Source organism: Vipera berus (genome assembly GCF_964194415.1).
Source record: "Vipera berus genome assembly, chromosome: Z".
NCBI lineage: Eukaryota > Metazoa > Chordata > Lepidosauria > Squamata > Viperidae > Vipera > Vipera berus.
The window spans coordinates 7381347-7407776 of NC_138205.1; the positions used below are offsets into that span (position 1 = coordinate 7381347).

General features: G+C 45.1%; 1 protein-coding gene across 2 annotated transcripts; it reads right to left on the reverse strand.

Annotated features, from left to right (window-relative positions):
* Nucleotides 1-25605, reverse strand: LOC308678236 ((Lyso)-N-acylphosphatidylethanolamine lipase-like). Of its 2 annotated transcripts, XM_081345292.1 has the most exons (8): nucleotides 25537-25574; nucleotides 18871-18981; nucleotides 14884-14972; nucleotides 11606-11981; nucleotides 8479-8633; nucleotides 6788-6899; nucleotides 5041-5227; nucleotides 1-2514 (listed from the first exon to the last, which is right to left on the reverse strand). In XM_081345292.1, exons 3-8 carry the CDS (start codon nucleotides 14921-14923, stop codon nucleotides 2425-2427), a joined length of 960 nt encoding a protein of 319 aa, XP_081201418.1. In that variant the 5' UTR covers nucleotides 14924-14972; nucleotides 18871-18981; nucleotides 25537-25574; the 3' UTR covers nucleotides 1-2424. The 2 variants fall into 2 exon arrangements, with proteins under 2 accessions (XP_081201418.1, XP_081201417.1); XM_081345291.1 differs by lacking the exon at nucleotides 18871-18981 and having other exon boundaries at nucleotides 25537-25605.
* Between the last annotated feature and the right edge of the window lie 825 nt (nucleotides 25606-26430).

The window sequence follows — 26430 nt, forward strand, 5'->3', positions numbered from 1 at the left end:
TGTTTTTAAGCAATAATTTTATTTTAACAAACATACAAAATTAGTACAAACAAAGGGTAATTCCATAGATGGCACTGCTGGGAAGTCAGTCAGGTGCAATTCAGACTGTCTCCTACACCCAGTATTAGAAATTGTGTTAATAGTGTTCAAGAAGCAAATCAATTGGCTTCTTTTTCCAAATAACCTCAGCTCTAAGAACTACCTGGATACCAAACTTTTTTTTTGCCCCTGTCTCCATTAAACCTTCGTACAGCAGGGCAGCAGGGATTCATGAATCCCAACAGGCAACTTTAACAGGAACACAAAAGAGAAGTAAATCAAGTTGAAATAGAAGGCTTTCTTTCTCCCCCAAACATAGTGTGACCTCTTTCAACTTGGCCAAGCTTCCATGTTGGTGTTAAGAGTCCAACACCCATATTCCCCAGCCACCAGGGACATCCAGCCCAGTTAGGAAAGAACAGCTGGTTTAGGAGGTGGGGTGGATTTCACAAGAGGTATGGAGTCTGCTCTTACAATTGTTTTCTAGGAAGCTTTCATAGACCAGCACAGATCAGATTGTGACCTGCTTCTTTCTCCTCCATCTGTTCCCCCCCCAAAAAAAAAGAGAATTCACTTTTACTTCTGTTGAACGGCAAGAGCCACACACAGATGATGAGGGCCAAAATGCTCGTGGTTTGATGGTGGAATTCAAGTCCAGCAAGAACCCCCTTTTATAACTAGAACAACAGTTTCAGGTAAAGCCTTCAAGTCAAGCTTCTCAATAGCCAACTGTCATGTTTTTAATCTTTAAAATTCCCTGGTAGTTCCTCATTCAAGTGCTACTCAGCCTGGACCCCATTCAGCTGCCAAACCCAGATGACATCAGCCAGATGTTCCTCACGTTAAGATACTTTTATAATCACACATGTACAAACAAGGTTGAGGGTCAAGTAATAGTGCCTAAGTATCCCTCTCAAATATCTTCTATTTGAAGCAGGACCCTGAACTCGCTTTCTGATCCAGATTCTCCCCTGGTTTTAGAAGGACAGATCATCTTGAAGCCATGGGTGATGATCTTGAGGTCCTAAAAGTGAGGAATTCCCTTTACATCCATCCCCTTCTTTCAAACTTTTACCATCCATTCTGGATTTAATAGGTTTTTGCTCTACACTGTTAGTCATATTAGTGCTGCAACATCATTTTTCCAGTAGTGTCACACTCACCATTCTGAAAAAGTTCTCCCATCAAGCTTGGATGTGACTCACACTTCCAAAGGGAACGGAATTATGTATCTTATGGAGAACATTTTTTCGTAGGCTTGGGGGGGTGTCAGATGGGGGTCAGGTTCTCTCAAATATTTTGGAAATGAGTTGAGCTCAAAAGATGTTCTTCACCAAGTGCAAAACAACAGTCCTGAAGAGTTGAGAACCCTATCAAGAACAAGATGAGTATTTGGAGGCTCAAACCAAATACTCCAAGGTCAAAGCCATTTAAATTCTGCACTGTTTGCACATTGCAAAGAGAATTTACACATGGTTCCTTGGCCCCTTCTTAGATTTAAGTTAGGACTTAGATTTCTTTTTTTTTTCAGATTAGGAGGTATAATGTGGGAAATAGGTACGGCCACATCGTGCATGAGAAAGAGGTTAGGAGTTGACACCTCAATCTCTTTCTCATTGTCTCTCTGAAATATATCTAATTTTAGGACATCTCCTCAAAATTACAGAACATCGTCCTCCGTTTCCAGCAATCACCTAGGATGGTGGTTCTGAAGACCACCTAAAGGGTTTTGTGCATTTCCTGAAGCTTCATTGACAGAGACGTCTCTGCTGCATTGAATTAATAATAGCATCTCTTTTCTGATATACAAACTGCAGCTAGCAGTTTATCCCCAAAGGCACCAGATATCAAAGAGAAGAACTCTAGCATCATCTAACAGGGTCTTCATAGAGATTCAAAATAGCTTTCCAGCAGAAACCGACAATAGGTAATGCTTTTGAAATACACAAAGGTAAGGAGCAAGATCTCCAACAGGTAGTAGGATGAAGGGCGAGGAGGAGGAGGAATAAAATTGGAGGAGGGATTATAATTGGAACCGACAACACGAGGAACCAATGTTGCATGAGGATGTGGTGTAAATCAAACCAAGAACAAAACATTCTCAAGGGCAAAAAAAAATAGAATAGTTAGACTTGGATTAACCCAAAACAGGAGGTCTGCAACCTTTAAGTAGAAAGATGTTTCTAGGGGAAATCAAGAGGGAGGGAGGGAGTGCAGGCTGGACAGCAGAGTTCCCCGGAGATCCATCTGCAGTCAGATCCACAGGGATTTCAGTTTCGGCTCCCCCGGGGGCACAAAAAGTGGCGTGTGCCTTCTTCGTCTTCCGCACAGCTGAGCGATAAGGTGGCAAGGATACAAACTACTTTTCCACTCCAGCTTCGGCGGTCAGTCCACGGCGTTGCAGATTTGTTCCACTGCAGTGTTGAAGGCCCTGGGTTGGTCAGCGTAGACGTGGTGGGAGGCTCCAGGGATGGCCTAGAGGAGCAGGGCAGAAGAGGAACAGCCATCCAGCTCAGCTAGGGATACAGGCATGGCACATTCACATTGCATTTCGATAGAAACACCAGGAAAAAGAAAAAAACCTAAATCTAGATTGCAGACATATATATACATACACACACACACACACACACACACACATATAAGGTAAAGGTAAAGGTTCCCCCGCACATGCGTGCTAGTCGTTTCCAACTCTAGGGGCCGGTGTTCATCTCCGTTTCAAAGCCGAAGAGCCAGCGCTTGTCCGAGGACGTCTCCGTGGTCATGTGGCCGGCATGACTAGACGCCAAAGGCGCATGGAACGCTGTTACCTTCCCACCGTAGCGGTCCCTATTTTTCTACTTGCATTTTTACGTGCTTTCGAACTGCTAGGTTGGCAGAAGCTGGGACGAGTAACATATATACATATATATATATTGAGGGACGCGGTGGCTCAGTGGGTTAGTTAGGACACTAAGCTTGTCGATCAGAAGGTCGGCAGTTTGGCGGGTCGAATCCCGAGTGCCGCATAACAGAGTGAGCGCCTGTTACTCGTCCCAGCTTCTGCCAACCTAGCAGTTCGAAAGCATGTAAAAATGCAAGTAGAAAAACAGAGACCACTACGGTGGGAAGTTAACAGCGTTCCGTGCACCTTTGGCATCTAGTCAGGATTTAACTACAGTAGGTAAGATTATCAGTGTTATTCTAATGCAGGACACTGCAAACAGCCATTAATGCAGGCGGATTGCCAAGGGCGGCTGCCATCAGAACTGGATTATAATTACCACAGGGAGTGACCATAAGCTAAGTGACCGGTCGTAATTTGAGGATTAACTGCATAGTCTAGCCACAGCTCTAGTTTTGCTTACAAAGCTTGCAGGACTGCTCAACATCTACAGGAAGTACTTGATTTACAACAGGTGATTTAGTGACTGTTCAAAGTTAACACCACCACTGGAAAAAAGAAGTGACTTATGACATTTTTCACAGGTATGACCCTTGCAGCATCCTCTTGATCACGTGATCAACATTCAGACGCTTGGCAAGTGACTCATATTTATGACGGCCGCAGTGTCCCAGGGTCATGCGATCCCCTTTTGCGACCTTCTGACAAGCAAAGTCAATGGGGGAAGCCAGATTCACTTCACCACCTTATTAGTAACTTAACAACTGCAGTGAATCACTGAACAAGATAGTGGTTAAGTGAGCTCTGCCTCATTTTACCACCTCTCCTGCCACAGCTGTTAAGTGCATCACTGCTTAAGTTACTTAAGTTAAGTTAGTAACACGGTTGTTCAGTGGATCTGGCTTTCCATTGACTTTGCTCGTCAGAAAGCCACCAAAAGGGAATTGTGTGACCCCAGGACTGGCCAGTTGCCAAGTGGCTGAGTTTTGATCTTGTGGCCGTGGAGATGCTGCAACAGTCGTTAAGTTTGAAAAATAGTACTAAGCTGCTTTCTTTCAGTGCTGCTGTAACTTTGAAGGGTCATTGAACAAATGGATGTAAATCGAGGACTACAAAGAGAGAGAGAAAGGCAGTGAGAGAAGGAGAGAAAGAGAGAGACAGACACTGAGAGACACTGAGAGAGAGACGGAGAGAAAGAGAGAGAGAGAGAGAGAGAGAGAGAGAGAGAGAGAGAGAGAGAGAGAGAGAGAGAGAGAGAGAGAAAGAGAGAGAGAGAGAGAGAGAGAGAGAGATGGAGGGAGAGACCAAAAGAGAGACAAAGAGAGAGAGAGAGAGAGAAAGAGACAGAGAGAAAGAGGAAGAGAGATTAAGAGAGAGGGAGGGAGGGAGGGAGATTAAGAGACAGAGAAAGAGGGAGAAAGAAAGAGAGAGAAAGAGAGAGGGAGGGGAAAGAAAGAAAGAAAGAAAGAAAGAAAGAAAGAAAGAAAGAAAGAAAGAAAGAAAGAAAGAAAGAAAGAAAGAAAGAAAGAAAGAAAGAGGGAGGGAGGGAGGGAGGGAGGGAGGGAGGGAGATCAAGATATATATATAGAGAGGGAGGGGGATACCAAGAGAGAGACAGAGACAGAGAGAAAGAGAGAGAGGGAGGAAGGAGAGAAATCAAGAGACAGAGACGGGGAGAAAGAGAGAGGGAGGGGAGAGAAAGAGAGAGAAAGAGAGAGAGAGAAAGAGAGAGAGAGAAAGAGAGAGAGAGGGAGGGAGAGAGATCAAGAGACAGAGAGAGGGAGAAAAAGAGAAAGAGAGAGAAAGAGACAAAGGAAGAGGAAGAGAAAGTAAGGGAGGGAGGGAGGGAGGGAGGGAAGGAGAGAGATCAAGAGACAGAGAGGGAGAAAAAGAGAAAGAGAAAGAGAAAGAGAGGGAGGGGAGAGAAAGAGAGCGAGCGAGATCAAGAGGAAGAGAGAGGGAGAGAGAGAGAGAGAGAAAGAGACAGAGAGAAAGAGTAAGAGAAAGTAAGAGAGAGAGGGAGGGAGGGAAGGAGAGAGAGAGGGAGAAAGAGAGAACACATTCTGTGCTTGATCTCCATGCTTGCAGAAGCCCCGTTCTCTGGGCCAATGACTTACCATGTCATTAACGTAGCACCCTGGTCGTAGGTCCCTGACTTTCTCCCCAGTGCTGGTATCGATCCAGGAATTGGCTCCATAGATGAGGGTGATGGGCAAGTCACGCCGGATCATGTGGATACGTTCCAACATGGGACGGCGGGCCCATCCTAGGGATTCGGTCATGGCCTTGAACGCTGCCTCCCCACTGATGTGGAGCAAGAAGGAAGGACATTATTATTATTATTATTATTATTATTATTATTATTATTATTATTATTATTATTATTATTATTATTATTATTATTATTATTATTATTATTAATTTTATTTGTATACCGCCCTTCTCCCGAAGGACTCAGGGCGGTGAACAGGGCAATACATATTAAAAAAACAAGATACAAAAATTAAAAATGATTAAACAAAATGCCCATGAATAAGTTAAAACACATTAAAAAGTAGGTTAAAACAGATTAGTAAAACCCAACCCCATCCCATCAGGCCAGGCCAGCTTGTTCGAAAAGGTAGGTTTTGAGATCGCGCCAGAAGGAGCGGAGGTCAGGCGCCATCCGGAGCTTGACCGGAAGATGGTTCCATAAATCCAGCGCACCCACAGAGAACGCCCTCCCCCTGGGGGCCACCAGTCGACATTCTTTGACCGGTGGCACCCTGAGGAGGCCCTCTCTGTGGGAGCGCACGGGGCGGAGGGAAGTTGACGCCGGCCGCAGGTGCTCCCCAAGGTACTCCGGACCCATGCCATGTAGGGCTTTGTAGGTCATTACCAACACCTTGAATCTCAACCGGAAGACAACTGGAAGCCAATGCAGCTCGCGGAGCAGAGGTGTAACATGGGAGTGTCGGGAAACTCCCAACACAACTCTCGCGGCTGCATTCTGTACCAGCTGGAGCCTCCGAGTGGTCTTCAAGGGTAGCCCCATGTAGAGAGCGTTGCAGTAGTCCAGATTATATGATTTTGCCTTCTGGAGTTTGCCTGCTGGAGGTTTTCAAGAAAAGATTGGATAACCATTGGTCCGGGATGATTATAGACTCCTCATTTGAGTAGGGGATTGGACTAGAAGACCTCCAAGGTCCCTCCCAGCCCTAGGATTCTATGATGTTTATACTAACTGCCTGACCTGCAATTACTGTATTTGTGAAGCCTGAATATTGTCCACTGCATCCAAAGTCCACTCAATGGACCGATGGAGAACGCCACTTTCCCTGCATTTCTTACCGGTAGTTCCCAAGTTACAACCATCATGGAACCTGCCCATTATGCTTGCTTGCATGTCATAGAGGTCATAAAATGTTCGGTCACGTGACCAGTCCAATTTTACAACATTTTTTTTTTTGTGGTTAAAGGTTGTAGAGTGATTTTCCCGTGGGTGTGTTTTGCCGAAAACCAGAAGTGATGGGTTTGGGCAAAACCATCATAAAACACAGTCCCATGACCGCAGGACACTGCAAATGGTCATACACATTTGTTTTGTTTCCAAGTGCTCAGTGTGAGATTTGGTGACCCACGGGGAGGAAGGGACAAATCTTCAGAACTTCAACTCCAGGTTGTAACTTTGAAAGGTCAAGGACTACCTGTATTAAGTTTCATTGGCTTATCACCATCACCAATGCCAGTTATCTTTGCAGCCAGTCCTGAACTATCAGACTGGGATCTGTCCAGGTCTCTGTGGTCCGAGCTCAAACAGGATGCTTCTTGACGGGGCCACAGCTAACCAAAATTTCACGTCGGTGGGCTGGAGGGCTTCCTCACCTCGGTGTCTGGGCATTGCAGTGATAGATGTATTCAGAGATGGTATCGTCATCAAAAAATTTGGCAAATTTCTGCTTAAAATCTGGACGGAACCGCTGGACCAGCCCAGGACCTAGAGAAAAAGTTAGATACTCTAAACACATCATAAATGCATGGCACAACCTAGGATAATCAACCCGTCAGGGCGAGATTCAGCAGTCCTCTGCATTTAAAAGACAAAGGCTACTCTTTTGAAGACAGCAAAGTCCACATTTTGGACAGAGGGGACCGCTGGTTTGAAAGAAGAGGGCAAAGAGGCCATCTAGGTCAAAATTGAACAGCCCTCTCTCAACAGGGGGGGGGGAATCCAACATCATCTATCTCCAGTCTACAACACAGTCCTTTCAGCAGTTCCAAGAAGGCTCCACACCCATTTGCACTACTCGGGTGACCTTGAGGACACAGATAAATCTCCAGGTGGCCTCAACGGCTCTCTAAAACACAGGTGTCAAACTCAATCATGCAACGCGATGTATCGTGACGTATCGCGACTTTTTTGCCTTTGTGGAGCTGGGGTGGGTGTGGCCTGCACATGACGCATGTGGCCCACAGGCCACCAGTTTGACACCCCTGATCTAAAAGAAGGCCAATGACCAGCTGTCTGCAAGGAGTGTACATCCTTGCATTCCCCACCATCCAGTCAGAGAAGAAGAGGATTCTTGGATGAGAAGCGAAACGTGTTCAAAGAAAAAGAAGCCAAGTCCAGTTGCTTCCTGAAAAAGCACCTTTGGGACATCCATACCAAGAAGATAGTGTGGATGTGTGAAAGAAGAGGAAGGAACATTAGATATCCAGGCACAAATTCAGAAGACATACTGGATGAAACGCTATCTCACATCTGCACCCTTCTCCATTCCTTGCAGACAGCTGGTCATTTGCCTTCTTTTAGAGGGTCACTGGAGAAGAGCCTCATGCTGGGAAAGGCTGAGGGCAAGAGAAGAAGGGGACGACAGAGAATGAGGTGGCTGGACGGAGTCACTGAAGCAGTAGGCGTGAGCTTAAATGGACTCCGGAAGATGGTAGAGGACAGGAAGGCCTGGAGGAACATTGTCCATAGGGTCGTGATGGGTCGGAACCAACTTCTCAGCTAACAACAACAATAGAGGATTATCTGTGTCCTCAGGGTCACTGGAATAGGGCAAATGTATGTGGAGCCTTCTGGCTCCAGAATATTTTGCCCTGTTCCTGTAGCCTGCAATGTTTTCTGGAAATCCGTTCACATTCCTGCGAGGGATATAAATCCTTCCATTCCCCGCCATCCCATCAGAGCTGAAACAGCCTCTCGGAGGAGAAGCGAAACATCTTCAAAGAAAAACAAGGAAGTTCAGTTACCTCCTGAAAAAAACACCTTTGGGACGACCTGGATGACTGAGAATCTCCATAAGACATTTAGCTATGCGCTTTGCAATGAACACCCTTCGAATGGTGCGGGAGTATGAACGCATTTCCAGAAAACATTGCAGGCTACAGAAACACAGACAAACCTCCAAGGGGCCTCAACGACTCTCTAAAAGAAGGGAAGCGAGCAGCTGGCTGCAAAAGAGTGTAAGTCCTTCCATTCTCCACCATCCAGTCCGAGCTGAAGCAGCCTCTTGGAGGAGGAGGCGAACTTGCCAAGTTCGATTCAAAAACTACTGGCCAACTTCACTCACCCCAAGGTCCTGCAACTCGGAGGACAGCCAGAGGGTTGGACCGTCCCAACACAGTTGCTACAGCCTTGATCCAAGTTGGTGCAGTTCGGACCTGAGCTGGATCGGATGGCCGTGTGGGGAAGCCCCAAGGATCCACCAGGATTAGATGTTTCACCCTGGGTCAAAAGGGAATAAAACGCAGAGACACATGATCAAGCTGAGTACGATCGACGTTAGTACGGTAAGCAATATGGGGGGATGTAGAATAAAACAGAAAGTCACGCTGACATAAAGTCAAGCTCTTCTGTTCGCTGAAATATCCCCAGCTGATCGTAGTAAGAACGGCTTTCTTTCACTTCTAAAAGCTACTACGTGCCGCTTCCCTCTTCCCTCCCCACATATTTTTTCTTGCATGTTGCTTCTTTTATTTATTTATTTATTTATTTATTTATTTATTTATTTATTTATTTATTTATTTATTTATTTATTTATTTATTTATTTATTTATTTATTTATTTATTTTTGGGACTTATATGCCGCCCTATCTCCCGAAGGACTCAGGGCGGCTAACAACAATAAAAACAACAATACAAAAGTTAAAAGAAATTAAATAAGCAGCCCCAATAAATAAGTTAAACTAAACAATTAAAATTAAAGAGAAGATGGATTGATTATATCCAGAATAAATATGGGACTAAAAAGTTTCACTTAGCATTTGAATAAGTAGTGGATTTATATGATGTATAACTAGCTTGTAGTTATTTTATTAAGAGTTAAAGTGCGATAGAATTTAATATTTTATTGTTGTTTGCATATTTTAGATTATGTTTGTTTGTATTTTTATACCCTGTATTTAGCTCTGGGAAGTCGGGGAGTGGGGGGGAGGGGAGGGGAGAGTTGGGAAGGTTTGGGGAGAGGGGAGGGGGATGGGAGGGGTTTTGTATTCAAAAATGTACTGTAAAACTTTTCAATTAAAAAAACAAAACAATTAAAATTAAAAACATTTTAAAAACCCTGTCATCAGTCCAGGTCAGCCTGATGAAAAAGGAAAGTTTTAAGGCCGCGGCGAAAGGACCGGAGATCAGGGGCCATCCGGAGCTCAAGGGGAAGTTGGTTCCAAAGTGCTGGTGCTCCCACAGAGAAGGCCCTCCCACTGGGGGCCGCCAGCCGACATTGTCTAGCCGACGGCATCCTGAGGAGGCCCTCTCTGTGTGAGCGTACTGGGCGATGGGAGATCGTTCCCGGCAGCAGACAGTCCTGCAAATATCCCGGGCCTAAGCCATGTAGGGCTTTAAAGGTAAGTACCAGCACCTTAAATCTCACCCGGAGGACAACCGGTAACCAATGCAGCTCACGCAGGAGGGGTGTAATATGGGAGTATCAGGATGCTCCCATCACTACCCGCGCGGCCGCATTCTGCACCAGCTGGAGCCTCCGGGTGGTCTTCAAGGGCAGCCCCATTTTAGAAATTAAATTAAATTAAATTAAATTAAAACCAGCAAATGGGGGCTATCTTGCTAGCACTGAGTCTATGGAAACTCATGCACTGCTCCAGGAGTGATTTAGGGGGAGTGGCAAGGAATGGGAGAAAATGTTTTGAACAAACCAACCAACCTTTAAATGGCCCCCTGCCTTTTTATTATTATTTTTTTATGAGATCTTGGCATTTAGGGGAGCAAACTTTTTGAATGTGCATGGCTTTCAGATTTAATTACATAAGAGGAGCAACAAGTGTTCTATATTAAGGTTGCTAAACAAAGGAAGTTTGGGGAAAGATTTCTGAATTGCTTAGCATCATCTTTCATTCAGCTCTGATAGGTGAACCATACAAAATGGTTGTTGTTTTTTTTCCCCTTAGTTTTTCTTTTTTTTTTCTTTTTGCATCTTAAAGTCAGTCTTGATGCCTGGCAATTGCCTCACAAGACCACAACTTTCCTACAAATGATGCATCTCCTGGAGGAAACACAACTGCCATCAGCCAGAGGTTGGCACAGTGTGAGGAGGGCCGCACAATTAAAACTGGGGAGGACCACAGTCCTGGCAGGCAAGAAATGTAAGGGATGAAACAGACGGCATCAAAAGCGGCAAGGATTATGGCATCCTCTTTTATTTTATTTATTTGCATCCTGCCTTTATTATTTCTACAAATAACCCAAGGTGGCGAGCATAACCAACACACTTTCCTCCTCTTATTTTCCCCACAACAACAACCCTGTGAGGTGGGTTGGGCTGAGAGAGAGTCTGGCCCAAAGTCATCCAGCTGGCTTTCATGCCTAAGGCAAGACTAGAATTCACTGTCTCCTGGGGATTGGCTCAAAGTCACCTAGCTGGCTTTCCTGGGTAAGGCGAGACTAGAACTCACTGTCTCCTGGGGATTGGCTCAAAGTCACCCAGTTGGCTTCCATACCTCAGGCGGGACTAGAACTCACTGTCTCATAGGGATTGGCTCAAAGTCACCCAGTTGGCTTCCATACCTCAGGCGGGACTAGAACTCACTGTCTCCTAGGGATTGGCCCAAAGTCACCCAGTTGGCTTCCATACCACAGGCGGGACTAGAACTCACTGTCTCCTGCAGATTGGCCCAAAGTCACCCAGTTGGCTTCCATACCTCAGGCGGGACTAGAACTCACTGTCTCCTGCAGATTGGCCCAAAGTCACCCAGTTGGCTTTCATACCTCAGGCAGGACTAGAACTCATTGACTCCTGGGGATTGGCTCAAAGTTACCCAGTTGGCTTTCAAAGCTAAGGCAGGACTAGAACTCACTGTCCCCTGGGGATTGGCCCAAAGTCACCTAGCTGGCTTTCATGGCTAAGACAGGACTTGAACTCACCGTCTCCTGCTTTCTAACCTGGTGCCTTAGCCACTAGACTAAACTGGCTCTTTAAGAAGCAAAAAAACCAGGCCCACGTTTTAGATCCACTCAACCTGAGATGCAAAAAGGATCTTAGCAAACCATTTGCATGTGCGCAACAATACACACACATGCACACGTACACAGAAGTCACAGGTCACACTCTTATTTATCTTGACTTAGAAAAATCACTTGGGGTCCCAGATAGCTCACTAGATGAGGAAGTCCAAGAGGGGCAAGTGATTGAACCCACAGGAAGGTGATTACCTGTGAACCAGGTAGTGGGCTGGGCTTACCTCTCCGGGTACTGCAAGCTGTACGAGGCTGCCAGGAACCCGCCCAAGCTGTGGCCAAGCAAGATCATGTTGGGGATGCCCATCTCCTCGCGCCAGGCCTCGATGGAGCTCACAAACGCTTCCTCGGCCCCTTGGGCGTCGTGGGGAAACGGGGGCCGGGAGCTGCGCCCGAAACCCAGGAGGTCAAAGGCGTGGAGGGGACGGCGGTGGCTCAGCGAGTCCATGTTGAGGATCCAAAGCCCGATCCCGCCCCCAAAGCCGTGCACCATCACCAAAGGGGTACGACCCTTGCCCCATTGTGGCGACAGCGAGATGGTCCAGATTTTGGCCTGGTTCGGGAGAGGCACATAGCGGGCCACGAACCGGTTCTGGAGGCCTGGGGGAAAAAAGCAGGAGAAACAAGGGGTTTAGTACGTAGGGGCCAAACCGTCTCAAAATCCAGTGGTTCCAGCTGCTTTGAAACCCAAAGGAACGGGAGCGATCCGGTAGAGAACAAGATCCAGGACTAGGGGGGGTGACCTAATACAATACAGGGAGCCCTCAACTTACAAGAAGGGAGCCCAAAAATTCTGTTGCTAAGCGAGACAGTTGCTAAGTGAGTTTTGCCCCATTTTATGACTTTACTTGCCACAGCTGTTACGTGAATCACCGCAGTTACTAAGTTAGTAAGACGGTTGTTAACCGAATCTAGCTTCCCCATTGACTCTGCTTATCAGAAAGTTGCAAACGGGGATCGTATGATCCTGGGACACAGCAACCATCATAAATACGTGTCAGTTGCCAAGCATCCGAATTTTGATGACATGACCATGGGGATGCAGCAAGGGTCATTAAGTGTGAAAAGTGGTCGTAACTTTTATTTTTGCCATCGTAATTGAACTGTTGTTAAGTCGAGAATTACCTGTATCTAAAGGGCTGCCACAAAAAAGAGTGGATCAACCTATTCTCCTCAACCAGAAGGCAGGAGAAGAAGCAACAGATGGAAACTTATCAAGCAGAGAAGCAACCTAGAACTAAGGAGGAATTTCCTGACAGTGCGAACAATTAATCAGGAGAACAACATGCCTCCAGAAGTTGTGAATGCTCCATCACTGGAGGTTTTCAAGAAGAGATTGGACAACCAATGGTATAGGGTCTCCTGCTTGAGCAGGGGGTTGGACTAGAAGACCTCCAAGGTCCCTTCCAATTCTGTTATTCTATTATAAATTCTGTTAAGATCCTTGCCCCCCACCCACCCAAAGACTGCCATCCTTGCTAAGCCAGATTTAGGAAAAGGGATGTTTTTATACCGGTTCCACACAACAGCAAGTGTAAGAGCATCCAAACTTCCCCAAAACTTCAGAATTAGAATTGGAGAGAGGTAAAATGTGAGGTCTTCAAGCAAATTTCCCACAAGCATGCCTCAGATTTTTATTCTGTTGGCTCGTGCAAGGTTTTTGTTGCTGCTGCCGTTGTTATTGTTGTTTAATCTCTGTTTATTTTAAAATCTAAAATGCAGGCACCGTGTTGGGGAGTTGGGCTAACTGAACACACATGGGAAGGTGGTCAGCCAGCTTCTAAGGCCACGAGAGTGAGGTTGCTGCATTTCAAAAGCTTTTGATAGGATTAAAACTTTCCAAGGGGATTCTCCCACTGTCTTCTTTCTGCCACTCAAGAACAGAAGATCTGTCTTCACAAGCAGCTGGAGTGTTGGAAAACAAAGGAAAAATGTTCCACCTTTTTTAAAAAACATATTCGCACACCACCTTAGGCAGCCGTAAATTGATTGTGAGTCTAACAATCCACAATAATCATTTAAAGACATTATGAATTAAACCTAGTGACCACTACGGAAAGTCCTCAACTAACAACTCTTTTTTTAGTGACCATTCAAAGATACAAAAACAGTTAAAAAAAAACCTATCTTATGACTGGTCCTCACACTTATGACCATTGCAGCATCCCTACAGTCACTTAATCAAGATTTGGCCACTTGAAAACCAGCATGTAATTGCAACAGTTGGATGTGATCGCCATTTGCAACCCTCCCAACAAACAAATTCAGTGGGGGAAGCTTGGATTCGCTTAATGACCAGGTGATTCATTTAACAACTGCAGGGATTTGCTTAACAACCATGGCCAAAAAAAAAGTCATTAAATGGGGCGCAGCTCACTTAACAATATCTATGAAGATTCTCAATCATCCAGGTCATGGTTGGCCCAAAGGTGCTTCTTCAGGAGGCAACCAGACTTTCTTTGTTTTTCCTTGAAGACATTTCGCTTCTCATCCAAGAAGCTTCTTCAGTTCTGACTGGATGGTGGTAAATCCTTCCAAATCCTTCCATTCCCAACTGACTGAGAATCTCCACAGACTTTTAGCTATGCACTTGGGGATGAACACCCTTTGAATGGTGCGGGAGTATGAACAGATTTCCAGAAAACATTGCAGACTACAGGAACCATTTGCGCTTCAGTTTGAGATGCAGACAACACGGACTCATCCCCAACAGCCTGCGCCGATCTTCAACCATGAAGGGGCACAAGGCAGAAAACTTCCTGCAGCCAAGAAGGCTCCACATACATTTGCATGGCTCAGGTGACCCTGAGGACACAGACAAGTGGCCTCAACGACTCTCTAAAAGAAGGCAAATGACCAGCTGTCTGCAAGGAGTGTAAATCCTTCCATTCCCCACCATCCAGTCAGAGCAGAAGAAGCTTCTTGGATGAGAAGCAAAAGGTCTTTAAAGAAAAACAGGGAACGTCCAGTTGCCTCCTGAAAAAGCACCTTTGGGACTCACTTAACCACCTTCTTGCTTAGCGATGGGAATTCTGGTTTCCAACTGTGGTCGTAAGTTCGAGGACTAGGTATATTATAGAGCCTTGGTGGAGCAGTGGGCTAATGCCTCAAGTAACACCAGCTGCCTGCAATTAGTGCAGGTTCGCATCCCACCAGGCTCAAGGTTGACTCAGCCTTCCATCCTTCCGAGGTAGGTAAAATGAGGACCCAGATTGTTGGGGGCAATTAAGCTGACTTTGTAATAATGCCGCTTGGGGGGTGTGTGAAAGCCCTAATAAGCAGGCATATACATAGAATGAAGGCTACTGCTAAGCTTGTAAGCCGCCCTGAGTCTTCGGAGAAGGGCGGGATATAAATGGAATTAAAAAATTAAATATTATGAGCAATGATTAGCAACAAGGGAAAACCTCCATAGGTGCTGCCTACAAAGGGAGCTCCTTGGTGATTCTTGACAAGGGGACAGAAACCCCCCACCCAAAATGAACAGACAAATCATTCTTACACTGCAGGATCCGAGCTTCCACATTCTTGAGGTGGGACATAGATGTGGGCCGCCAGGCTGGCAACCAACCACCTAGCCAGCCTTGGGACCTGTAGGAAGAACAGGAGACCACAAGGAGAACATGATTAGAACTATCTAGCAAACATGGACAAAGGAAACGAGACAGCTAAATAGTCCTTGGCCCAAACAGCAAAACAGGGCTCTTTTCAACAACCTGCTTTCGCAACACTGTGATATCCAAAAGTTTATGCTGTCTCCAGATTGGGAAGCAAAGAATGAGAATAATTACAATTCAATGAAGAGGCTAAATTAATCTTCCCAACTCGGTGGTCCCCAGTTGTCAGGAGACAACTGGACTGTCTTGTTTTTCTTTGAAGACATTTCGCTTCTCATCCAAGAAGCTTCTTCAGCTCAGAGCAAAGTGAAACGTCTTGAAAGAACAAAACAAACAAGAAACTCCAGTTGCCTTTTGGAAAAGCACTTTTGGGACGACAATGTCCTGGATGACCGAGAATGTCTCCATAGACATTTCCCAACTCGGTGTTCTTCAAATACTTGCAATTCCAGCTTTGTTATTAAATGATTACACACACACGTGATACATTTTGGTGACTTACGTCAATTTACTATATTACTCTCAAGGTTATTTTTTGTTGGTTAGGGTTATATATATATATATGTCTTGGCGTATTCAGGTCTTTTCCCGTGTATGATTGAGAGTGTCTTGGCGACATTTCGACGAGGTCCCACTCGTCATCTTCAGGCTGGTGTCTTCGGCTTCGTGCTGAAGATGACGAGTGGGACCTTGTCGAAACGTCGCCAAGACACTCTCAATGGTACATGGAAAAAGACCCGAATACGGCAGTTTGGTAGGTCGAATCCCGAGTGCCGCGTAGCAGAGTGAGCGCCTGTTACTCTTCCCAGCTTCTGCCAACCTAGCAGTTTGAAAGCACCTAAAAATGCAAGTAGAAAAATAGGGACCACTACGGTGGGAAGGTAACAGCGTTCCGTGCGCCTTTGGCGTCTAGTCATGCCAGCCACATGACCACAGAGATGTCCTCAGACAAACGCTGGCTCTTCAGCTTTGAAACGGAGATGAGCACCGGCCGTTTCCAACTTCCACCTATTATGGAGGTTTTTTTTTTAGAAAAAAACATTTTTTAAATTTGTTTTTGAAAAGTAGTGAAGGGACAAAGCAAACACAGAGAATGATAAGGAAGGAATAGGAAGAATAAGAATAAACAGAGAGCCAAGTTTGGTTCAGTGTTAAGGCACCAGGCTAGAAAGCACGAAACGGTGAGTTCTAGTCCTGCCTTAGTCATGAAAGCCAGCTGAGTGACTTTGGGCCAGTGACTCTCTTTCAGCCCAACTCACCTCACAGGGTTGTTGTGGGGAAAATAGGAGGAGGAAGGTTTGTTGGTTAGCTCTTTTATTTGTTAATAGGATAGGACAGGACAGGACAGGACAGAGGGAGGGAGAGTGGGAGGGAGGGACGGAGGGAGGGACAGAGGAAGGAAGGAAGGAAGGAAGGAAGGAAGGAAGGAAGGAAGGAAGGAAGGAAGGAAGGAAGGAAGGAAGGAAGGAAGGAAGGAAGGAAGGGTGTTTTAAAGGCTAAAAGGTGAAACTTACATCAACCCCAACCTAGCAAAACTTGTAAATGTCCATATATATTTCAATTTTATTGTAGGGCAAATAGAAAAAGTGGATCTAGTTTATGTTCATTCACACTTAGTTCCAACTGAAAGACATGTATTTAGCTTAAGCCCTGATTTCAGTGAACCTAAATGAAACCTTTGTAGTTCTAATCTAATCTAAGAAAAACATTAGTGGACTCCAAGAATGAAGGCAGGAGTAAGGGAAAGAGCTAAACAGGGAAATCAGGGAAGGAAGGAAGGAAGGAAGGAAGGAAGGAAGGAAGGAAGGAAGGAAGGAAGGAAGGAAGGAAGGAAGGAAGGCTACTGTATTTTGAGAGATAAATGAAGAAAATGTTCCCAATTTGATAGACAGAAATTAATGTCATACATTTCACTCCATGCCACTTTTTGGAACTGCAATAGGTAGTAGACTGTCCATGGAATCTCACCAATTAACAGATTCTGGTGCCCCCGAGTTTTTCAAGAAGGAAAAAAAGCAGTAGGCTTTCTTTGAAGGATCACGTTCCTTGAAGCTTTAATCTTACAGAGGCTAGGTCCCTTCCAAGCAAATAATGCTTTCTGTGACTTATTGGGAAATGCTTGATAAGTAACTCTGGACATCTCTACATTCATTGATAATTTAATTTAATTCATTTAATTAGAGGATTTAGACCTGAAAGCAGCGTGATACAGTAGTGAAGGTGCTGAACTAGAAAGGTAGAATTTTAGTTTTAAGTATGAAAATCAACTTGGGAAGGCTTTGGGCCATTTTTGCCAAAATCCCTTTTTGGGGTGACTTTTTTTTGCTTACTCTCACCCAGAAGGCCCTAGGCACATTATGCATGATACTCTGAGTTGTACAAAGTAAAAGCAGGAGATAAATAAATTTAATGATCTTTCATCAATTCTCCCGTTTGATTATAGAAAGACAATGCATTGTTTTCCTTTGTTATTAGCTAATTTTATATACCCTTGCTTCTAGTCTTGTCAAGACTGTCAACTATCTTATAACCCCATAGATAAATTCTTCTACTTACAGCAGGGGTCTTCAAACTTGGCCCTTTTATGACTTGTGGACTTCAACTTCCAGAATTCCTCAGCCAGTTTGCCTGACTGAGGAATTCTGGGAGTTGAAGTCCACAAGTCATAAAAGGGCCAAGTTTGAAGACCCCTGACTTACAGTCATCCAGTAAAATATGTAAACTTGGAATCTGAGGCCAGATTTTCTCAGGTTTAGTGTAAAACCTTCAACCATAATCCAAGAAAGCAGAACACTAAGCTACCAGCCTTGAAAAACATGGATAATCCATCAAAGTCCTCTCTGGCTTTGAAATGTCCACCAAGTCATAACCAACATTATTCCACACTTCATTCTGTAACCTCAATGTTATCGACTTTCACCATTTTGGTGAAAGGAGGTTTAACTCGTTACAGATAGTCCTCCCTTAACAACGGCTCACTTAGTGACTGTTCTAAGTTACAATGGATCTCCTCAGAGTTAATTAGACCTGGCTCTGGAATTCTGACAGTGACAAATACACACACACACACACACACACATACACACTTGCTGTCATGTAATCACATTTTGGGCGCTCGGCAACTGACTCACACTTATGGCCATTCGCGTGTCCTGTGGTCAAGTGCTTGCAAGTTTTGGCATTTATTTTACTAGTTTCCAGCGTTAACCTCTGGCAAAAAAAAGTCTTCCATTGAAGAAAATGGGTTTGCTTAACAACCCTGGTGTTTGTGTAACAACTGCAGGGTTCACTCCATGACTGCAGTGTTTGCATAATGACTACGGGGGGGGGGGGGGTTGGGGGGTTGGGGGAAAGGTCGCAAAACCAGGCGGTGACCTGCTTAATGACTGCTGTGTTCCTGGCTCAAATTTCAGTCATAAATCAAGGCCTACTTGTAGTGAGCTTCAAGGCAGATAGATTTGAATCCAAGTCTCTCAGCCTGAGGCTTCCTTTTGAAGAGGACACCACAATCCATTATATGAGCGGCTGTGGTGGCCTAGGGGTGAAGACGCTCGCCTCCCACTTGGAAAGTTGAGAGTTCAATCCTAGACACTGACAGATGTTTCTCTATCAGGGCGCAAAGAGAAAATATCTGCTGGGAACTCCACATAGGCATCAGGAAGGTCATCCGGCCAGTAAATGCTCACCCCAAAGCAGGGGATTACAAGGTCTTAAAAAGAAAAAAGAAAAACCTCAATCCATTATATGAGTCCCAAAGTGGCACCATCGCTCAGGGCAGAGATGGCGAATTTTGTCTCCATCCTTCCCCAGCTGAATCCAGGAACTGCACTGGTGGGTGGAAAATGCATGCACCCCTGCACACAGATGCAAACCTCTGCAAGTGTCAGCCAGTCGGTCAGAAAGGGGGGTCTTCCACGCAGAGACACAAGTGTGGCAAGATGTGTGCAACAGAGTCTTCCTTCTTTATCTCTCGCCTGTTCTTTCTATCCAGTTTGCAGCAGGGGGGGAAAAGGAAAACAATGAAAGACTTGTGCTACAATAGAGGAAAAGCTGTTCCTGCGGCTTTCAGGATGGCAAGCATACAAATGAAGTGAACACTCAGTTCGGACATGCACCCTATTGAAACTCTGAATGCTGAGTTCAACAAGGAAGGAAGGAAGGAAGGAAGGAAGGAAGGAAGGAAGGAAGGAAGGAAGGAAGGAAGGAAGGAAGGAAGGAAGGAAGGAAGGAAGGAGGGAATGAGGAGAAGGAAGGAGATAGAAATGAGAAGGAAGGGAGGGAGGGATATGGGAATGAAAAGAAGGAAGGAAGGAAGGAAGGAAGGAAGGAAGGAAGGAAGGAAGGAAGGAAGGAAGGAAGGAAGGAAGGAAAATGGGAATGAGGAGAAGGAAGGAGATAGAAATGAGGAAGGGAGGGAGGGATATGGGAATGAAAAGAAGGAAGGAGATAGGAGGGAGGGAGGAAGGGAGGGAGGGAGGGAGGGAAGGAAGGAAGGAAGGAAGGAAGGAAGGAAGGAAGGAAGGAAGGAAAATGGGAATGAGGAGAAGGAAAGATAGAAATGAGAAGGAAGGGAGGGAGGGATATGGGAATGAAAAGAAGGAAGGAGATAGGAGGGAGGGAGGGAGGGAGGGAGGGAGGGAGGGAGGGAAGGAAGGAAGGAAGATGGGAATGAGGAGAAGGAAGGAGATAGAAATGAGAAGGAAGGGAGGGAGGGAGGGATATGGGAATGAAAAGAAGGAAGGAAGGAAGGAAGGAAGGAAGGAAGGAAGGAAGGAAGGAAGGAAGGAAGGAAAATGGGAATGAGGAGAAGGAAGGAGATAGAAATGAGAAGGGAGGGAGGGATATGGGAATGAAAAGAAGGAAGGAGATAGGAGGGAGGGAGGGAGGGAGGGAGGGAGGGAAGGAAGGAAGGAAGGAAGGAAGGAAGGAAGGAAGGAAGGAAGGAAGGAAGGATTACAGAGAATGAAGGGAGGGAGGATCAGAGAGAAAGCTGGACAGATAGAAGGAAGAAGTGATGGATGGAAGGAAGGAAATGAGGAAGTTCTCTATTTTTAAAAAGAAGCAATTAACCAGTGCATTTGAACACTCAACATCCACAATGGAGACCAGCATTTGTTAAGAGAATGGCACTCAATTTTATGACCTTTCTTGAAGCAATTCTTCAGATAATCATTGCAGTTAAGTGAGTCGCTCAGTCATTAAGCAAATCTGGATGAGATGCTAAAGCTTTCAAAAAAACAAACAAACCAAGAAAGTCCAGTTGCCTCCTGCCAAAGCATCTTTGAGATCTCCTTTGCCTATCACGGACTAGGAAAAAAGATTACATTAAAACAAGGGAAGTGGCTCCCCTTCTCACTTCCAAAATCAATCCAAGCATGCACCAAAAAAAAAAAAAGCCAGCCAGCCAGCCAGCCAGCAAGAAAACAAAGCTATAGTGTTACAAATCCATGCCAGGGGCCAAACTGAAAGCTGAATGACTGATTTTCTAATTTCTGTTGAATCACTTCCAAGTCCTTTGTCCTTGGAGTTAAGGGTCAAAGTGAACACAGAGAAGATAGTCTTACATCATCTTTCTAGGGACCCAACTGCAGAAAGTCAAACCCTTAATCCCTCTTTCTAATTCCCCTAACCACTTCCAGAAGTTTATTATTTATTAACACACCCGAATATAAAAGCTCCCTTTTTTATCCAGTATGAGATGACCTTACGTATCTTGTTCTCTGATCCAAAGCAGCTCAAAAATGCCTTGGAGCTAACGAGAGTATGTTGTTGTTCTTGTTGTTACCATCATCAACATATCACTGAATAACAGTTGGAAGGGACCTTGGAGGTCTTCTTAGTTAGCCCCCTGTTCAAGCAGGAAACCCTATGTTTGTCCAATCTTTTGTTAAAAGCCTCCAGTGATGGAGCATCCACAACTTCTGAAGGCAAGTCGTTCCATTGATCAATTGTTCTCACTGTCAAGAAGTTTCTCCTTAGTTCTAGCTTGCTTCTCTCCTTGATTAGTTTCCATCCATTGCTTCTTGTCCTGCCTTCTGGTACTTTGGAGAATAGGTGGACCCTCTCTTCTTTGTGGCAGCCTCTCAAATACTGGAACACTGCTATCATATCAACCCCCCTATCCTTCTTTTCATTACCCTAGACCAGGGGTAGGCAACCTCGGCTCTTTTATGACTCGTGGACTTCAACTCCCAGAATTCCTGAGCCAGCTATGCTGGCTCAGGAATTCTGGGAGTTGAAGTCCACGAGTCATAAAAGAGCCGAGGGTGCCGACCCCTGCCCTAGACATACCCAATTCCTGAAATTCCTAAAGAGTAGAGTAGAGTAGAGTAGAGTACAGTAGAATAGAATAGAATATTTTTATTTTATTTTTTTAATTTTAATTCCATTTATATCCCGCCCTTCTCCGAAGACTCAGGGCGGCTTACAAGCTTAGCAGTAGCCTTCATTCTATGTATATGCCTGCTTATTAGGGCTTTCACACACACCCCAAGCGGCATTATTACAAAGTCAGCTTATTGCCCCCAACAATCTGGGTCCTCATTTTGGAAGGCTGAGTCAACCTTGAGCCTGGTGGGAATAGAATAGAATAGAATAGAATAGAATAGAATAGAATAGAATAGAATAGAATAGAATAGAATAGAATAGAATAGAATAGAATAGAATAGAATAGAATAGAATAGAATAGAATAGAATAGAATAGAATAGAATAGAATATCCCATTTATCCTCCCATTTATCTCCGAAGACTCAGGGCGGCTTACAATATAAGAAGCACAAATCAATGTGCTTAGCAATAGAATAGAATAGAATAGAATAGAATAGAATAGAATAGAATAGAATAGAATAGAATAGAATAGAATAGAATAGAATAGAATAGAATAGAATAGAATAGAATAGAATATCCCATTTATATCCCTCCCTTCTCCGAAGACTCAGGGCGGCTTACAATCTAAGAAGCACAAATCAAATCAATGTGCTTAGCAATAGAATAGAATAGAATAAAATAGAATAGAATAGAATAGAATAGAATAGAATAGAATAGAATAGAATAGAATAGAATAGAATAGAATAGAATAGAATAGAACAGAATAGATCTTGGAGGTTTTTTAGTCCAGCTTCCTGCTGAAGCAGGAGAACCTACACTGTCTCAGACAGTCTCTTCTTAAAAGATTTCCAGTGATAGAGCGCCCATGATTTCGGGGGATAAGCTGTTCCACTGGCTGATTGTCCTCACTGTCAGGGAGTTTCTCCTTAATTCCAGGTTGCTTCTCTCTTTGATCAGTTTCCAACCATTGTTTCTCGTCCTCCCCTCTGGTGCTTTGGTGAACAATGTGACCCCTTCTTCCTTGTGACAGCCCCGCAGATACTGGAACACTGCTATCATGTCTCCCCTATTTCTTCTTTTCTTTAGACTAGCCAAACGCAAGTCCCGCAGCCCTTCTTCGTATGTTTTAATCTCCAGGCCTTTGATCATCTTAGTTGCTCTTCTCTGAATTTTTTTTCCAAACTCTCAACATCTTTTTTTATGATATGGTGACCAAAATTGACTGCAGTATTCGATACAGCATTTGTATCCCAGATTTTTACAAATAACTCGAGGTGGCAAACGTATGAAACCCACCCTCCTCCTATTTTCCCCACAACAACCACCCTGCGAGGTTTTAAAACAACGCACAACACTGCAAAGGCCTCTGAGCATACGTGGAGGATTTTTCTCCCTTTCACCGAATACGGCAAGTCCCCAGCCGTCAAACTGGCCTTGAAAGAGCTACATCACTTCCCAGTTTGGCTTTTACCCTTAGAAATGAAACTGGCCTGGACTTCACAATTTGTCTAAGGCTTGGGCGGAGGAACTAGCAGACTCTAAAGGATTCTTCCTGAATTCTTTTTTTTATTTAACCAGGGAGAAAAGTCACTTTTTCCGTACAAAGAATCACGGAAATCCTAGCAACAGAAAATAATTTGTAGGGCAGTGCTTAATCTCATTTATTGAAACCCAAGGACACAGATCCAAGCTGCCTGCCCTCCTTTCTTTGCCTTCAAACTGTTTTGGCCACGCTTTTGTGGTGTTTTATTTCGTCCATGCTAGTCCCCAGTGCAAGGCCTCTTCTTGGCATTATCTAGAAGCAGGCAGAGGATAAAATCAGCTGCATTTCAATCTGCCTTCTTACCAGCCTGCTTGTGCTGACAAAGGCAAGCTTAATCCCCAAACCTTAACACCCAGCATTACGGCTGAGAAATCAAATATGGGAGATTACAAAGATTCTTTGAACGAACCATATTTGATCTTCTTTTATCAAGTCTCAGAGCCTCGCAGGAAATCGTCCCCGATTCACCAGGGCCTGGGAGTTTGTCACCCATAATAATAAATAACAATTATTTATAATTGGTCACACACAGCCAGCCAGCTGCTTAGACTGGATCTGGCAGTTTATCACGCTATCGAGCCCTTCCGAAGAACCTGGCTTAGGCTAATGTTGTTTGATAATATTAAAGATATTCATACTTTAGAACAATTAATCAGTGGAATAACTCGTCTCCGGAAGCTGTGGGTTCTCCAACACTGACTGGAGGATTTTAAGAAGAGATTGGACAACCATTTAGGGCAGGAGTCTTCAAACTCGGCCCTTTTATGACTCATGGACTTCAACTCCCAGAATTCCTCAGCCAGCATGCCTGGCTGAGGAATTCTGGGAGTTGAAGTCCATGAGTCATAAAAGGGCCGAGTTTGAAGACCCTGATTTAGGGTCTCTTGCTTTTAACAGGGGGCTGAAATGTCCCTTATTCTCAAGTTGTTCTGCAAGTTGTTCCAAGTAAAGCTGCCTTTTGCAATTGCTGATGCTTTTGTCAATGCCCACAGTATTCAAGTGATGTTCCAGATGTTTTAGGATTGTATCCAAAGGGTTTATTACTAGTGGTACTTATTACTAGTGGTACGCAGTGGCTCAGTGGGTTAGGATGCTGAGCTTGTCGATCAGAAGGTCGGCAGTTTGGCGGGTCGAATCCCGAATGCCGCATAACAGAGCGAGCGCCTGTTGCTCGTCCCAGCTTCTGCCAACCTAGCAGTTCGAAAGCACGTAAAAAATGCAAGTAGAAAAATAGGGACCACTCCGGTGGGAAGGTAACAGCGTTCCGTGCGCCTTTGGCATCTTGTCATGCCAGCCACATGACCACGAAGACGTCCTCGGACAAGGGCTGGCTCTTCGGCTTTGAAACGGAGATGAGCACCAGACCCTAGAGTCGGAAACGACTAGCACGCATGTGCGGGGGAACCTTTACCTTACTATCTTTCTAAAGTATTTTTAAGAGTATTTTTTTCCTCCTCATTACTTTATAAATGACTCAAAATGGTGAACATAGCCGATACTCCTTCCTCCTCCTATTTTCCCTATAATCACAATCCTGTGAGGTGGCTTGGGCTGAGAATGAGTGTCCCAAAGTCACCCAGCAGGCTTTCATGCCTAAGGCGGGACTCGAACTCACCATCTCTTGGTTTTCTTTCCTTAAACCACTAAACCAAACCAGCTCTCTTTCATTCTTTTAGCCTGCTTTTTTTTTGCCACAAATCTTACTACTTCTATTAGCAGGTCTTTATATTGTGTTATTTTATCCAGTTTTTTATTTTATTCTGCTGTCTCCAGGCACTGTCAGATCCAATCTTCAGACCTTTTTTTTTCTTTCTTATCAACAATTTTTAAGCATAGCATGTTATGCAACAGGTGTTTGTCAGTTTGACTTCTGCAGTCCCAGAGCATTTTCACTTCTTCATTTTCTATCACTTTATCACCATCATGTTTTAATAGCCGCCCACTCCCAAAGGCTAATTAAGGTTGTCACAGTTTGTTTTTTCTGCTTGTTTTTTTTTCCCTTTTCTTTCCACCACCATTATTATTAGAATTCGCCCTCCTATTTGCAGCAGCTTTGCTCAGCTATCCTGTTCTTTCAATTCCTGCCGGCTGGGAAGTTTTGTTAAGCTGCTCGGGATAGTTTTGTAACCGTGACTCAGGATTTAAACAGCGGCAAGCGAGCAAGGAAGCAGAACACACCCCACAACAAGCTGTGCAACTCGGAAGGAAGTGAAGGTGTTAGAGATGGCATCAGGTAGGGAAAAGGTAAAACGCCAAGAGAGCCTTGCTGAGAACAAATGGTGACAAAACGACAACCATCAAAGAAGCCAATAGAACAAAGGCATGCCCACCAGCCCGCCCACCGAAAACGCACAGCTACACAACCCGGGGCCTAAGCAACAATCCTTTTACTCTGCTTTCTCCTTGCCATCAGCCCCGACTTCTGATTATTATTATTATTATTATTATTATTATTATTATTATTATTATTATTATTATTATTATTATTATTATTATTATGGGACAAGGGCCCTCCAGATGTGGCAGGCGACCTGATGCTTCCTCCTCCCCCCCCAACACACACACTCTTTGGGGGAGACCCCTCCCCAGAAAACCCCAGAAAGGCGGGGCAGCCCCACGTCAGCTTCTTCCACCACCACCACCCCCGGAAACCCGGACCCCGACTTACGACGGCTCAAGGTCTTCCTCCATGACTCCTCAAGAAGGAAAGCATTGCAACAGCTGGGCGGGAAGGCGGGGTCGTTTAGAACGGGGGCGTGTCCAGTTTCGGGCGGGGCGGGGCTTGCATTTTATGAATGGGGGGGGGAAAGGAGCGGTTGTGGAAGGTTCCTGCTGGGTTTTGAATGGAGGGAAGGGCTGGGGCGGGAGGGAAGCTCCAAAAGAGAGCGCGGCAGCCCTCTCTGGTGCTACCCTCCTGCCTGGCGGGACGGTCAGTGAGAGGGAGGAGGAAAGAGGGAGGAGGAGGAGGAGGAGGAGGAGGCAGAGGCATCACAAAGAGAGGGGAGGAGCCTGGGTGGCTTGATTGACGGGAGGGGACGGGGATTGGCCCAGCTGGGAAGAGATGCTATTGCAAGCCTGAAAAAGGGAGCAGCGATCCCTGCGTCCACTGCCAAGGGAGGAAGCGGCTCGATCAGGGAGGGCTAGGCAACCTCGGCTCTTTTATGACTCATGGACTTCAACTCCCAGAATTCCTGAGTCAGCATAGCTTACTCATAGCTGACTCAGAAATGCTGGGAGTTGAAGTCCACGAGTCATAAAAGAGCCGAGGGTTGCCTACCCCTGGGCTAGGCAAACCTCGGCTCTGTTCTGCCTCGTGGACTTCAACTCCCAGAAAACAGTAGTAATTTATTTGTACTGCTTGGCAAAGAGGAGGCGTGTCACGAACACGCAAGTGCAGTGGACACAACTTAAATCAGGGGTCTTCAAACCTGACCCTTTGATGACTTGTGGACTTCAACTCCCAGAATTACTCAGGCCTGCGTGCCTGGCTGAGGAATTCTGGGAGTTGAAGTCCACAAGTCATAAAAGGGCCAGGTTTGAAGACCCCTGACTTAAATCATTA

Bases quoted from the DNA above. Each gene is read 5' to 3' on its own strand.
- LOC308678236 (XM_081345291.1), bottom strand. From the start codon at position 25,559: ATGGAGGAAGACCTTGAGCCGTC. The intron at 8,634-11,605 runs GTAAGCCCAGCC...CTTTTGACCCAG, and splicing joins AGCTTGCAGTACCCGGAGAG to GGTGAAACATCTAATCCTGG. The intron at 2,515-5,040 runs GTAAGTCATTGG...CTGCTCCTCTAG, and splicing joins GGTGCTACGTTAATGACATG to GCCATCCCTGGAGCCTCCCA.